The 16,240-nt window shown below is 38.0% G+C and overlaps 1 protein-coding gene across 6 annotated transcripts in view; it reads right to left on the reverse strand.

Moving 5' to 3' along the window:
- Drosha (drosha ribonuclease III) overlaps window positions 1-16,240 on the reverse strand; it is a 117,546-nt gene that overhangs the window by 20,506 nt on the left and 80,800 nt on the right. For 5 of the 6 annotated variants that reach the window (XM_021726594.3, XM_013358782.4, XM_021726593.3 and 2 more), the window contains 5 exons: window positions 13,872-13,931; window positions 12,178-12,277; window positions 8,643-8,745; window positions 6,515-6,585; window positions 1,305-1,349 (listed from right to left, as the gene is read on the reverse strand). In XM_021726594.3, coding sequence (XP_021582269.1) covers window positions 1,305-1,349; window positions 6,515-6,585; window positions 8,643-8,745; window positions 12,178-12,277; window positions 13,872-13,931 — 379 coding nt within the window. The remainder of the gene's footprint in view (window positions 1-1,304; window positions 1,350-6,514; window positions 6,586-8,642; window positions 8,746-12,177; window positions 12,278-13,871; window positions 13,932-16,240) is intronic. The other variant, XM_078016977.1, reaches the window with a different exon arrangement.

Here is a 16,240-nt window from a genome sequence, read left to right on the forward strand (position 1 = left end):
TTTAAAATGGCAAACAAACCTAATATTTAAAGAAGGCTCAAATAATATTTTCCAATCTTCTATCAAATTTCAAGGCCAAGTACTGTACACAGATAGTTCAAAATCCCAAGTAATAGACTAACTCTCCAAGGAAGCTGCAAGCTGAAGAACAGCTGGTAGAGAATATATATATCTAGTAAAGCAGCGGTTCTCCCACTTTAGCACTCTTGAAAACACTGGCAGAGCTTGTTAAAGGCAGATGGCTGGGCCCCACCCTGGAGTGAAAGATTTTGTATCTGAAGTGAGGACTGAGAATGTGCCTTCCTGACAAGATCCTGGTGATGCAGATGCTGCTGTTCTGGGGACTGCTTTGAGGCCAGTGCTTTAAGAGTTTCTTGACTGCTATGTCTTCTAGGGACCCAACTATTTGGGCAAATGAGCATCATTAAAACTGAATTCAGCTTACACTGGAGATTTTTATACCACTCGACAGGTGGTATACCACATAACAATGAGCCTTTAACAACTGGCACAGAGCAAATATGAAAAGAATAATTAAAATGAACATTTTCAACAACTTTGGGCAACCTCATATGATTAATAAAATATTTTTTAAAACTCTAAATTAATGTCATTTACTACTACAAAGCCTCTCTCATAAGAGCTCAACTAGTACTATTAGTCTTATTTTATTTATTTTATACACACATTCATATGAAAATGTGTATAGATGAATACACAAATGTATATATCCCAAAGTATTATAAAAGAAATAAAAGCAAAGAATAGTAAGACTTTTTAAACCAACTGAGGAAAGGGTGTCACCATGTGTAAATTGTTGAAATTCCATCTTGAGTAAGAAGCCATCATATGGTAAAGTTTAAATTTGCAGTAAATTTTATGATTTATGATTCAAACCTCTCAATTTCTAAGATCCAAATTAGGTTATAATTTAGCAATGTTAATTTAGTATTTGTTCTACCTTAATATGACCAGACTTGCTTCCACAGTACTTCCCCTACAATAACAGGCATGTAGACATATAGGTGTCAACACATTTGGCTTTGAATCAAACCTATTGCTGTGGATGGGGGTTCTATTACTACACAGAAGCTCTTCCTGCCTTGTGCTGCCCAGACCACATGGCTGCCACATGTGGGTGCACCTTACAATTTGTTCCCAAGTTTTCCTATTCCAAACCCCAGCTTAGAATAATGTCACTGAAGGGAATTAAAGGATAAAAGCATGAGGGGAAAAAGGCAAAGGAAAGTAAAACGAATGGCTGCAGCTATAAAGCTCACTGCAGACAGGAAGGTCATACTTACTTGGAGTGGGTGGAGAGGATAATTGAGCCAAACTTCACGCAGGTCCTGGAAAATGGAGTGATGTCTTTAATGCTCAAGGGGGTCATTTAACACACTCTAGAGTTCTAAATAAAATGTCATTATTTGAAATACTGAACTATTTCAGATGCTGACTCCACTTATTGCAAATTCAATAGTGCTAGCAAACTAATTTTTTAATGTGTATTCACTACTCTAACTGCCTGTAGTGACTCCAATTAGCCTATTATGCTGGGGAGGAAAAGAGCCACCCCCAGCCCCAGAAGTCAAAAATACCTTTGAAAACTAAGTTACGCATTTGCTTAACCTATACACTGGATTAAGCTGCTGTTTTAATCATCTCTCTCCTATCTCTCATTCCTGGTGATTCCCCAGGAATGTGCATCAGCCATGCCTTTTGTAGGTAAAATTCATCTCATAAGTCTTTTATTTTAGGCACCAATTCATTATCACTTGAGCTGTTTTAAAATAGAGTGGGAAACACCACAGATCTAGCTCATAAGCTCTGGCATTTATGATATCACATTCTTACTATGGGTCACACAATGTTCATCTGAAATCTGGTAATAAATTTTATGGAAAACCTTAGTATATTACTTCATTTGTTGAGTTAAATCCATAGATAGTATAATTAAGATTTCCTCAGGATTAGTGGTTTTCCCTCATGTTCTGACTCTAGGGAACCTCTGAATCTACTTTCTGACCTTAACATAAGGCTTCTGAAAGAAATGACCAAAAAAACCTTTTTTAAGAAAAATATTTATTTTTTAATTGTAGTTGGGCACAATACCTTTATTTCACTTATTTATTTTTATATGGTGCTGAGGATTGAACCCAGGGTCTTGCGTGTGTGAGGCGAATGCTCTACCGCTGAGCCACAACCCAAGGCCCCAAAAAACTTTTTTTAAAAGAGAGAAAAGCATTTTTTAAATGAAGGGGGGTGATTTAGAATTTTAAGATGAGGCAGAAATTTTAAAAATCAGTATTTTGGGCTGGGAAAGTGGCTCAAGCAGTAACGCATTTGCCTGGCATGCGCAGGGCGCTGGGTTCAATCCTCAGCACCACATAAAAAATAAATAAATAAATAAAGATGTTGTGTCCACAGAAAACTGAAAAAATAAATATTAAAAAAATTCTCTCTCTCTCTTTTAAAAAAATCAGTATTTTGACACAACTTGCATCTTAACAAAATACAATTAGAGATTATTTGCCCATATTAATAAAATGACTTACAAATCAAATTGTTAAGGCACTTGAGAAGAGCCCCCCCTTAATCAAATCAGTAACCTTGCCCTTGAATTCCCACACTGTAAATCATAAGGAAAGTCACTTCCTTCTCACAACTTCCTACGTGCTTCCAATGATTTCTTTCCCCTCCACCCCTCAGTGGACATTTACCAAACTTGAGCCCTTCCCTAACTGGCCATCAACTCTTCTGGAGCGTTCCACCATTCTTATTGCTGTAACTACTGCCTCAGTTTGGATTCCTGGTTCATTTTTGCTACAGCACTGAACTCTTCACCTGAGTCCAGAAGGCTAAATGTCTTATATTTCTTCCCTCATATGTAACATGACCAGATGATAATTTTTCACCTTTCATCTTAAGCTAGAAAGTATGGTGTTAGGAAGAGCTGTAGGCTTAAGTCAGGCTGCCTATGTTTAACTCTGATTCCATGTTGGCAAATTACTTAGCCTCTCTAAGCTTCCATTTCCTCAGGTATAAGCCAGTTATTTATAGTACCTTCTTCAAAGTGGTTCTCTGATGCCTCAATGAACAACATGCTCAAAGCACTAAAGCCGGTGCCTGCCCACAGAAAATACTATTAATAACAATATATCAACAATAGTGATAAACAGCTGTCTTCCTACCAAACCACAATCTCTAAAGCTCAAGATGCTCAGGGACATTTGGATTCATCTTTCTACTTGCTCCTTCACGTTTTCAAAAATACTGTGATTTCTCCTTTTAAGTCAGCTGCCATCTATCTTGAAGTAATAGCCTAAAACTTCACAGGCAGACTATTTCAACTATGTCCATTTCCTTTCATCTATCCCACACGCTGAGATGAGGTTCTATTGTACCTTGTCAGAGCATATACACTGGAACAGATCTAGAATCTCAGTGCTGCCATTTATTAGCTTAAGGACCTCAGGCAGATCTCTAACTTCTGTTTGCTTTTCTGAAAATTATTCATGACTGATAGATCATTCATCAATGCTACATATTTTTATTGAACACCTACTATGCATTATGTTCCTAAGATGAACAGGATACTATTCCTGTCCACAAAGAGGCCTGGTGGGGAAGAATGAAGGCAAATAAGTATGGATAGTAAGCTATAATAGGTCCCATAAATAGAAAAAAATTATTCAAAACTATGCCACAGCTGCCACTTTCTCAGATTACAAGAAATGGATGAAGTTGAAATGATCTAGTTGTGAAATGCTGAGCTATTACGCCATGATGGATGCAAGTGGGTCTCCAAGGGGGAAACCACACACAAGTGCTAGGAATACTTTGCTGGGGGTACTGGCTAAATCTTCAAAGAAGTCTTGAAGAATATGAAGAATTCTGCAAATCAACAAAAGGAGAGAACCAAAAGCAGGGCACCGTAAGCACACAAATAACACATCTTGAAGTATATCCACACAAGAGGGAGATTCAAGTGAATGCCATAAAGAGGAAGAAGAAAGGAAGGAACCTGAGACCACAGATGGGAGTCAGATCATGAAAACTGCAAAAATGCTATAGTGTGTAGTATAGAAGACAGTAATCAAACATCTTAAGCAAGAAAGTTATGGCCAAATCATGCACTAAGAAGAAGACTGTACTTGCATGATAGATGGGTTGAAATGGTGGGAGTGGCAGCCAGCTAAAAAGTCAGGTGAGACAGGAGCACAAAGATGGAAGTAGTAGGATGACCAAGAGAGAATTAATTCCAATCACAAGGGTCAGGAGTTACAGGATTTTTAAAACGAAAGAACTTGGGGAGGGAAAAAAACAAACAAACAACAACTTCTTTGAAGATTTAGCCAGTACCCCCAGCAAAGTATTCCTAGTACTTGTGGCTGCTGTAAGATTCCATTTGGCCCCTGTAGAAAGTGTCCCCAGCCTCCCTGCTAATGCAGCCAGCTCCCCTGCTTTGCTGTATCTCACCCTAAATAACAATTACTACAGACACTCAAGATTGAACCTCTCTTACCTCATGACAGCACCTAACCCCAAATTAATCATGTTCTTTGTCTTCATTAGGCTTCAGATAAGACAACCAACAGAGAACCCTCAGAATCACTGGGCACCACCCAGGTCTCACCCCCTGCCACATAGGTCAACCAGTTCAACTCTGTCAGCCTACAGGTCTGTCCTCAGTTGCCTCTGGCTCATGATTTTCATGAAGCTATTATAAAAAGCACATTCACTAACATACTCCAGGTAACAGAGGCACACCAGTGTGGACTTGTCAGAGTCACAATGTCCAAATTGATGTACCTAAAAACAGTGCCATGGAAAGCCTACATGACTGAGTGAGCCCTGTTCGCTTTCATAAAAGACACACTAAAATGAATTCTAAATCTCAGCAGTCCCATTTGTAAAATAAAGTTCAGACTCTGCTTTTTCATTTAGGAACTTCTTCATTTCACTCTTTTAACAAATATTTATTAAACACTATGCATGCCAGCACTGCACTAGGTACCGGAAACTTAAGATAAGCCTCCAAAGTAGACAAGTGGGAGAGAAGCAGTTTAGAGACAAAAGAATCTAAATACACACGGATGCAATTAAGAACTCAATGTGTGGGCTGGGGTTATGGCTCAGAAGTAGAGGCTTGCCTAGCTTGCATGAGGCACTGGGTTCCATTCTCAGTTACACATACAAGTAAAATAAAGGTATTGTGTCCATCTAAAACTAAAAATAAATAAATATTTTTTAAAAAAATAACTCAAGTATACAATGTGTGTAATTCAAGAAAATAGGAGCACATGGGTGCAAGTAAGATGGGAGAAGAGGACAAGGAAGGGGTGGGGTGGGAGTGGGAGTGGGCTAGGGAGGATAGACTAAGACTGGAGGGAGGAAACAGCAAAAAGGTTGCTGACCTTGCCAACAAAAGATAATGGCTAAAACAATGATATCTTAAGATTTAAGAAAATCTTAAAATACTTGCTATCTGCTATAGAAACAAATCAAGACACAGGTTTGTTTATCTGTGTAGGACAAAAAGGGGGACAGAGAACACCTGCAGATAATTCTCCCATCAGAAAGAAATTTACACGTACAAAAAGCATCACATTTTAGAAAAACAAATAAAAATATCAAATTCTCAGACATGAACAACACCCAGGTCACAATTTTTTTAAAACTATTGATTTTTTTTTTCAACTACCCAAAGTAATGCAGTAATAACATTTGACAGCCACTTAAGTTGAAGGTTTCACAAAGGCTTAAAACACTGGCTTCCTGTGTTCTTTATTACTCCACCAGGGCTATTTCATTCAATTATGATGACATTTCAATTTGGAATACAAAGTTGCATCTCCCTTTAAATGTTAAATTGACTTGTTTGAGTACAAAAAGCATCCAGTATGCTCTATTACATGCAAGATTAAAAAGGTATCTCTGGCAATATTAATGGCATAATACTTTAGTAACAACAGAAACTATTTTAGAATCTATCTTTTTTCTTTAAACTATAATTTGCTTGGGGAAAAAAAGGAACATCCATACTCTTTATTCATAGGCCTCTCAGAAACTCTCTATGAACTGACTTTCTAAAATACATTTGTCTAGTCTACATAATTTACATAAAAACAAATCAAAAACACAAAAGCCAAAAGGCTATAACTAAGTCTCCATGTGGTAGGTACCCAGTGATTATACAACACAAAATCATAATTAACTTAAAGAAACTACGAAATGAAGCTAAATGCTATTACACTTGTATTCATATTCAATTTATAATTGACGGCAAGAAAAGATGGCTCAGGTCAAAGAAAACCCCTGGAGTGAATGCCTTGGGAACTTCCCCATCCACTACAGCTGAGTAAGCTGTTCTGATATACTTCATATCTACTACCTATGGTAGATTTGGGTATTTTGTTTCTGTTAGTCTCTTCAAAATTCAAAAACCAGTTGCAATAAATTCTTCTGTAATGATATATAAAAGAAAAAAACAAAAACAATTCAAGATAAATACCGGATCATTAAAGAGTAAGCGTCCAAATAACTGTTTGGCTTCCTCCAGGCTTCCCTCCAAGTAAACAGCTCCTGGATAAAAGGAAGAGAATGTCAGAAGGAAGGCTGCATTAATATGCAGAGAAAATTATATATCTCTACAAACAGCAAAAAGATAAGCCAAAACCACTCAGAAAAAAATTGAAGTGTTCAAAAGCATTTGTTTAAAGGTAACATTTTCCCTCTTTCAGTTATGCTTTATGTTGTTACATATTGGGCTGAAATACAAAATTTAATTCACTAAAATTAAAATCTAACATTGTAAGTAGCAGAGGTCAAATATGAACTATAATGAAGGGCATGAGTCAAAGCTGTACTAAGAGCTTGAGACACAAACATCGGACTCGACTCTACTAAAGAGTATGTCATTTCACTTTCTGTATTTACCAAATATACACTGGCATCTAAGAAAAAGCCAGATAAACAAAACCAGAGTCTGGACCAATGAAGGCTTCTGCAAATAAAAATCAGGATAACTTTTAATTTGAAATGTATATGCATACATTTAGCACTAATTATAACAGGAAGCACTATGATAACATTTTTACTTGATATTAACTAACTTTAGAGTAGGATGATCATGTTTTCTTTTTTTGAACCCAGGGCCTTGTGTATGCTAGATAAGTGCTCTACCACTAAGCTACACCCCCATCCTAGTCATGTTTTCTTCAAGTCAAATTTTTACGTCTATCTTTAGAAAGGATACTTTCCATGTATGGTGTTATAATACTTAGTTACCAGGATTCTTGATAACTAGATACATTTATTATTTATTAATAGTTGTAAGAATAATGATTGCAATAGGAGTAGTAGTTATTTACTTGTGGTGCTAAGGATCAAACTCAGGGCCTTGCACATGCTAGACAAGAGCTATACCAATGAGCTGACCCCTGTCCCATTTCCACATTCTTATCTTCACCTTCATAGGTTGTCTCAGGAGCAAGGCATTAGAACAGATTTATAGAATTTAGGCTCATATTTTGTGATTTGGGGAAGAGCTTAATTAAGTAGAACTCTGTTCTGGATTGAATGCTGTCAGGACTATATCCTTTCAAGAACTCTAGAGTGAGTGACACTATCTCCATCTCTCAGATGGGGAAGCTGAAGATCAAAGAGACAAGATAACTTACCAGAGACACAGATCTGATAACTGAACAGGGAACTGAGTCACATCTGCTTGGCTCTGGAGCCAACAGTAACACTAACTGTCAAAAATATTCTATGTACAGAGCACATTCATTTCATGTGATAAACTTTCTGAAAATAGACCTATTTGTGAAAAATAGACATGCCTGTGAAAGACTGAGGATAATTATTAAACATTGTCTTGCTACTATCATCATCATGAAACTATAATGGGAAGCTTTTATATTCATTTTCAAAGGATGAGGGCAAAAATGATAAAGACAAAGACGTACAAAGGCCTTTGAAAATAAAATGTACTTTATAAAAAAATGAAAAATTGTCAATCTACTACAACATTCATTGTAAAGCATACTTGTAATCATCAGCTAATTAACTCTTCATAACTTTCCTGTACCAATAGCTAACTATTCTGGTTACAAACAAAAAGCAGCGTTAGTTATAAAGAACCTGAGTGAGCAGTTTGGAGTCTACATCAATCTTGCTTCACTTGAACAAATATTAGTTATATAGACTCAAACCCAGGATTTTTAAAATGTGGTATTTTCAAGATGTTTAAATTAGAAAATCTTGCAAGTAATTAAAAATGTGGTCAAAATCAACACTGAGGCAACTGTAGCAACCCAATTTGTTTTTGTATGAGATAAATTAAATCTGGAAAGTAATCCATCTCCATTTTAATTCACTTCAATTCCAGAAATACTAAACATCTATACAACATCAGATACTCACAGGAACCAAGAAGGGGAAAAAAAAAAAAAAAAAGCTTCAGAGGAACTAAAAATACTAGGAGACAAGGTAGGAGACAAGGTAGCAGGCATTGTACTAAGGATCTCAAGTGCTTTGGGAACAAGTAATTCTATCCCAAGTTTCCACACTTGAGTTTTATGTGCTCTTCAGATAGATCAGACATGCAAGAAGGAAGGACGATTTTAAAGGGATATTACCTATCAAGGCTTCAAAACAATTAGCCATTGCATGTCGGAGGTCCGATTCTCTGCACAGGTCCGGTCCATGAGCATATAGCATAAATCGATCCAGTTCAAGTTTCTATGAAATTCAAAATGACAGTAAGTTCGGAGAGAGTTTGCCAAAATCCTAACTATAATAACTCAGCATCTCCTGGGGAGAGGGCCGCTGGCTACGATCCACTGGTCATATGTCAGTACATTAAGAGAGCTTAGTCCACCTTCCATCAGGAGGCCTTTATGCGTGATTCAGTTCAGACTAACTCAACTTTTACTCAAACTCCAACAGTGCACTTAGGGTTCTGAACTGATCGGATCTTATCACTCTAAATCCATGTTTAGAACAAGGCAAGGATCTGAAGGCCCTCTATCTTTGTACTTGTGCCCCTTTATGAAATTTCTCTATGATTGAGAGAGACCTTTTGAGCAATGAATTATCTTAAGGGATCTAGGAATATTTTTTCAGTGGATTTGTATTTCTTTTTTTATTTGGACTCAGAAAAGTTTAAAGCCAAATTTGTAGCCCCACATTAGCTATAGAACTTAAGAATATATCACTGTATACTAACTTTACCTCTGGATTCATTATACTGTCTAACTTATGTTTTCTTTTGATTTCTAAAGCTACTTAGTTCATATCCTAACATTCAATTAAATATAAGTCCTTTTAGAACTAGACAGAGATGAATATTTTTATAAAACTCCTGAGAATGAAATGATAATACTTTTCATAAAAGGAGAATGATACAAACATTTCAGAGACATGCAATAAATCGCTTTCCATTACCATGTAATTCAATTCTATAAATACTTACTAAGCAATAACATGCCACATAGTATGGAACAAGTTGCAAGTCAATGAACAAACCTAGGACAATATGAGATTCATCAGTCCTAAAATAAGACACTCAGATTTTGTGTGTCTCCAGATGTATATTAAATATACAAATACATTTATAATAGAAAATGACAGATAACAAAAAGAGGCATATTATGCTATCAATATTTTGTTTTGCTGGGAATTCAAAGTATAAAGCATCCTCGAATGAGAATTTTCACTATCACAAACGTAACAGCGGAAACACCTTTTTAAAAAAATTGATCCCAAAGTGCAGAAATTTATACTAAAATATGTAAATTTCATCTGTTTCACAACTTGACTAGGAAAATCCAATTGTTTGTTATCTCTGGAGCCCTGCTTGAGAACAGACTGCAAACCTCATTTCATCTTATAAAACAACTATTCTGGAGTGCTGTGAATTTTCCAGCTTCCCAGAGTCCCTACTCTATTATCCTTATTTTTCCATGTAGGCATTGGTAGAACTTTTAAAAAGAAGAGAGTATATAGGCTGGGAGTGTAGCTCCGTGGTAGAGTGTGTGCTTAGCATACTTATGCATGCTGGTTCCTGATGATTCAATCCCTACCACCAAAAGAAAAAGAAGAAAAGCAAGGAGTAGTGTGCTATTGTGTGTGCCAAAATGTTCAGCGTCTGAAAAGCTGACCTCCGGCTTACATTAGACTCTCAAGAGGTCAGTAAGCTTCTAGTTCTACAACTCCCAAATCGTTAAGGACCACTGGTCTAGAGAAGAAGGTGGGATCACCAGTGTGTTCTGCTGGAGCCCAGAGGTGTGGAAATGTCAAGACTTGGGTTTGGTGGAGGAAGAATATAAATCCCTGCAAAGGGAAACTGGCCACCCTGCACTACTCATGGCTCTGTACTGTACCCGATGTGTTATGAAATAACTTCTGCTTTTGTCCTATGACAATTTGCCACACTTCAAAAATATCCTTCCTACTGTCATTCCTACATGTGTTTGAATAATTATGCAATTCCATTACATCCTAAAATAGAAAAAGAAAACTTTAATGGGGGGCAATGACAATCTGCTTGTTAATATGTACTTCCAACTGCATTTAAAGTAGTCGTACATGGCATTGTGAGATTTCATTCACTGGGAGGCTACTTATCTTGTTGCCTACACTTTTTCATTAAGATATCCCTATTTACATTCTCAAATGCCACCAAAGCTGCTGGCTCAAAGTCTGCCATTGCAACTGTGACGATGATGGGATTAAATAAAATAAAACCATGCATTCTTGCTAGCACAAAAATTACGGGCTAAAATTAACCACATTTTGAAAATAATTAATGCTTTGGAAATATCAAATCAAGAAAGCAGTCATAAAATTAGGGCAGGTTTTGTCTAGCCTTTTCTGTCAAATTCCCAACTTTTATATCAAAATGAAAGGGGAAATTACTTAAGCTAAAAAAAAAAAAATCAAAGAATACTCAAAGAAGCTTTTCCAGTGAATTCTTGGTATTTGAGGATTTAAGAGTCACAGCTCTGCCTACTATTGCATAAACCCAAAGGTCTACAAGAATAAAAAAAAGTATCATGAGAACAGTTGTAACAGCAATAAAAATAACTAGCTCCAGAAAAGTCATTTACATCTTCTGTGTGCTTACTATGAACAATCATCATGTCAAGCACTTTATAAACAGAATCATAAAAACTCATCTAATTCTCATAACCAGCCTGTGTGTCAGAGACTAATGCCATTTCCACTTCATAGATATATCTGGACCATAGCCCACCCTGTTGGCAAGATAAGGGGAGTGGACTGGAACCCCCATGGGTCAGCAAAAGTGCCCATGTTCTTATTTATTTATTTAAAAAATATTTTTAGTTGTAGATGCACACAATACCTTTATTTTGTTTATTTAGTTTTTTACATAGTGCTGGGGATCGAACCCAGGGTCTTGCACATGTTAGGCAACCACTCTACCACTGAGCTACAACCCCAGCCCCCCATGTTTTTATCTGTTATGATTTCCTATAAACACTGCTTGGAGAGGAAAACAGCAAATCACACCATGTAAGTAAAATTCCTAGCAGGAATCCGAATTACAAAGAGGTCATGTTAGTCACTCAGCTGTCAATGAGGCAAGCCAGACAACCTAAACCCTAAATTTTAATTAATGGGATTTCAGGGGGATTTATTTATTTATTTTTTATGTTTTTTTGCAGTGTCCATTTGTACTATTTAAATATTAATTAGTGGGATTTCAGATTTGGGGGATTCCCAAAGATCTATAAAGTACCCACTGTGAATGTAAACTGAAGTATTCCATTCAAAGTTGTAATTCTGAATGTTAACATAAAATTATTAACAAATTTAATACAGAAATACTACATAAAGGAACAAAAACAAAGTATTTCACTTCTTTTGCTTTATTCCCATGTTCCTTTTCCCCAAATGTTTTACCCTGTTCATTCACAGCTGTCAATTTTTCCTTATCAGTTTTCAAGGTACCTCACTGTGGAGTTCATTAGTGGCTGATGAAATTCACAAAGGTAATAGAACTAATAAAGCTGAATTCTTAAAACCCAAACAAAATATACTTCTGGTCTGTAAAATATTACATCCTTAATATACTCTAAAGAGTTACTCATTCAAATGCATGAACTAAAGAAAAGAACTTAAGTACAAATGCTTCAGATGTTTCCATACCTTTGCTAGCATGGCAAGGTGCTGATTCTGAACAATGGCAGTCCGATAGGTTGCTAATCCTCCTTCTTCCAGACTGGGAAATAAATAGTACAAATGGACACTGCAAAAAACATAATAAATAAATAAATAGATATGCACCACATAATTCTGTCTATGGCAAACAGAAATAGGGCTAGCACACAATATCTGTGCAACAGATACCAGATGAACTGAACTAAAGGGTCTGAAAGTCTGTGGACATTAAATAGCAACAAAGAAGGTGCTGGAACCCATAAGACACCATTCACTCTTATTTCCGCATTTATTTCTATTAAAAGATATCTCTGAAATCTGATGATGACCAAGACCTAAACAAACAGTTACAGTTTTATGTCTATTAAGAGCAAACATATCTGAAATTGGGGACTGGGGATGTGGTTCAGTAGTAGAACATTAGCTTATTACTATGCATGAGACCCAGTTCAATATCTAGTACCACAAAAAATAAAAAATAAAGTTACTTAGTGATTAAGCACCCCAGGGTTCAATCCCCGGTACCCCTCCCCTCAAGAGTTACTGAAATTCTGGAAACAAATGTGTCTCCCCAGCTGGGTGTTACAGGTGGTCTCTGAAGAGAATTCTGGAAAGCCCTGAGCAGGGCATACAGTGGCAGAGCTTTCCGAAGCACAGACAAGGGCAGGGGCAGAACTGGGAGTGGCATACAGAGCTAGGATGAGCCTAGGGAAGCCAACTAGAAAAGTGTGAGACCTGGGTAGAAGGGCACACAGAAAACTAGCCAGGCCAGGACTACAGCGAGCCCCTCCTATACTGCCCAGCATTGGACAAGAACTACGGATTAGGATGGCTAAGCACGGTTAGTCTTAGAGGATTAGGAAGTCCTCCTTTTTCCTCGTTGTGTCCTTCTTGTGAAAAGAAAATGACCCAAAGAGAATAAAAATAGCTCAAAATAGTTCCAAGAGAAGAACGTGTCTCCTCCCTTTAAAAGACAGATTATGTGGGGCAGGGGCTATAGCTCAGTGGTAGAGCATCTGCCTCACAGGCGTGATGTACTGGGTTCAATCATCAGCATCACATAAAAATAAATAAATAAAGATATCGTGTCCATCTGCAACTAAAATAATATTTAAAAAAAAGAAAAAGATTATGTGAGTATGAAAAAATGACACACACTTTCATACCCCTATCTTTAAATTAAGGATCCTAAAACATGTCTGAAAACACACACACACACACACACACACACACACACACACACACACACACAAAATCTAGTCATTAAAATTACTTGTAAGCTTTACTTCCCTTGAGATCAGAAAGAGTGAAAAAGGGATCAAAGACAAATCCTGGAATATGAAATGACATTTTAAAATATCATCCTTTTCTTTTCAAATTGAATATAAGCTCTGAAGCATCTAGACCAAGACCAGCTGATCTCCGACGGCTGTAAGCAACTTTTAACATATGCTTGACAGGACACAGACCCGGCCTTTCATCTTGTAATCTCACTCATTACAGCAGCAGCAAGTGTTAGTTGTCAGGGCAAGAGCCACCGACATGCAGCTTTTAAGCTCCACAGAAGAGACAAAATTCAAGGGGCTTCAATGCGTTATTTAGCTAATTACAAAGAAGGTAATGTAATAAGTATGTTACCTACAAAATGTAATTACTGGGGAACTGTAAAAAAGCCTACTTACCTGGTCAGGAACTCAACAACAGCATCACCCAGAAATTCCAACCGTTCATTGTGATTAATCCTATAATGAGAATTTAAAAGATCACTGAAAGCAGCACACTTCCTTTCCCTACCTCTCTTCTAAAAAAGGAAACATGAGAATCAACATGAGGGTCTTTCAGGAATAGAACACCCTGCCTTATTACTCAGTAAGCACAAATAACCACCATCCTAGCCAAAGACATGGGCAGTGGGGAAGGCAGTCTTTCATACTATGTGGTTCAGGGTATCTAATCTATGCTTGTTTCCCCTGGGAACCAGACTCAGGGCATGCAGAGAAGTCACATGACATCAAACCACTGGAGTATCTCTGTACTACTATCAGGTGGATAAAGAAAGGAGAGTGCATTCTAGTGAGAGTTGGAACTGACCACTGGAAAGTCTGTTTTGATTCCAGGTTCTCGAGATAGCTTTCCACACGGAAACTCAACTCAACCCAGTATGTAAAATCCTTCACAACAAACCAACCCACCTTTACTACCTCACAACCACTATTATCCTTGCCCACTTATGAGTTGGGCTCCTGCTCCAGACTGTCTCCTACTCTTTGGAGAAGGCATCTCCTAAAATATTTGATGCCTCTTTTCAGGCCGGGCTCTCTGGCATCGTAGAACTTTCCATTATCTACCTTGCATACCTAGTCACACTGAAAATCTACTCATCCTTAAAGACCTTGAGAAAAGATTTTCTTCTCTATGAATTCCTATCTGGTGTTCATTCTCAAAATTAATATCTTCCCCTCAGTACATAGATCACACTTTATGTGTTAATTATATGATTAAGTCACATCTCACAGGCTGTTAGTTTCTCCTGAAATATCAGGATGAAGCAACCAGGAAGATGGCCAATGGGAAAATTCCTTCTGCCTCTCAGCAAACCCAATGTAGCCTCCACCTCTCAACACTAACATGCTTCTTCCACTGTGTCTTTGGTGAGCAGGGACATGCCATAATCTGATTTAGGTTTTCAGAAGGCCTCCCTGGTGAGCCGGGGTTGTGGCTCAGTGGTGGCATGCTTGCCTAGCATGCATGGGGCACTGGGTTCAATTCTCAGCACCACATAGAAATAAATTAAAAAATAAATAAATAAAGATCCATCAACAACTAAAAAATATTAAAAAAAAAAAAAAGAAAAAGAAAAAAAAAGGCCTCCCTGGTTGCTGTACAGGAAAGAGAAATGCTAGAGGGAGTACTACAGTCCCAAGGAGACATGGAGTTGCCTGTGCTGGGGAAGTGACAGTGAAGGAACACAGGTATAGTTAGATATGGGGTACATTGTGGATACACAGCTGAAAAGGATGGTTACTAGTCAAGATTAAGAAGCTAAAAACAATGAAGAGTTCAGCTGTAGTGGCTGGGGAAAAATGGTGAGCTACTGTGCAGAGGAAGACCAAAGTGCAACATCCCATGGAAACACACAGGAGGTTTATGTTAGCTATTCTGAAGTGCCCACAAAGCTTCCATATGGCGTGAGCCAGTGAAGAGCTGGGTGTATTAACCTACTCTTCATGGTTCCATGAAGACAAAACTGGTAGGCTATTCAGTAGAAGCCAGTGTTTAGATAGGACTTGGGCGATAAACCAGACGGCACAACTTGGGGAGAAAATGCAGCTGCAAAAAAGAAGGGGGTCCCAGATTGAGCCAGGAGGCTGTCAAGGTTGAGAGGTGAGGGAAGCAGAAGGAAGCCAGAAAGGGAGAAGGCTGGCCAGGGAGGCAGAGGAAATGGAGGTCAGTGCATTATCCTCCAGCCAATAGAGCGAGCTGCAAGAAAGAGGTGGTAGGCCAGGATCATACTGCATATTCAGGTCAGATGGGGACAGAGCAACCTTTCAGTCACATGAAAGTCACTGGGGCAACTGACAGTCCATCTGTGAAGTGGTGGTAACAAACCTAATTCTGCCTAGAGGCTGAGAAATGGTGTTATCTGAAGTTAAATGTATCAACCTAAATATATGCTGAAAGAGAAAACATGGGACGGGGAAAGTACAAGAGGAGGAGACAGAAGGAACAGTGACAACACCAGAGCCAAGTACAGCACACAGAGGCAGCTCCTGAGCAGAAGTATCTCTGACCCTAACCTTCATCTTCTCCCCAAATTCTACAGCTGACCATCATGTCTAAACCTATCTGGCTGTCAAGCCCCTCTCTACCAGTCCCACTGCACCCAGGTCTTTCAACAGTAGACGAACTTGTTGATCAACCTCCACTCTGTACCCTGCACACACACCACACACCAGGCTCGCTCCTTTCCCTGCTCCCTCTCTCTACCCAGTCCTGCCCATTCTACAGATACTGGGATCCACTACTCCACCTCCATTCCCCCAAGATGTAA

The sequence above is a fragment of the Ictidomys tridecemlineatus genome, chromosome 1 (genome assembly GCF_052094955.1).
Source record: "Ictidomys tridecemlineatus isolate mIctTri1 chromosome 1, mIctTri1.hap1, whole genome shotgun sequence".
In the NCBI taxonomy this organism is placed as follows: Eukaryota; Metazoa; Chordata; class Mammalia; order Rodentia; family Sciuridae; genus Ictidomys; species Ictidomys tridecemlineatus.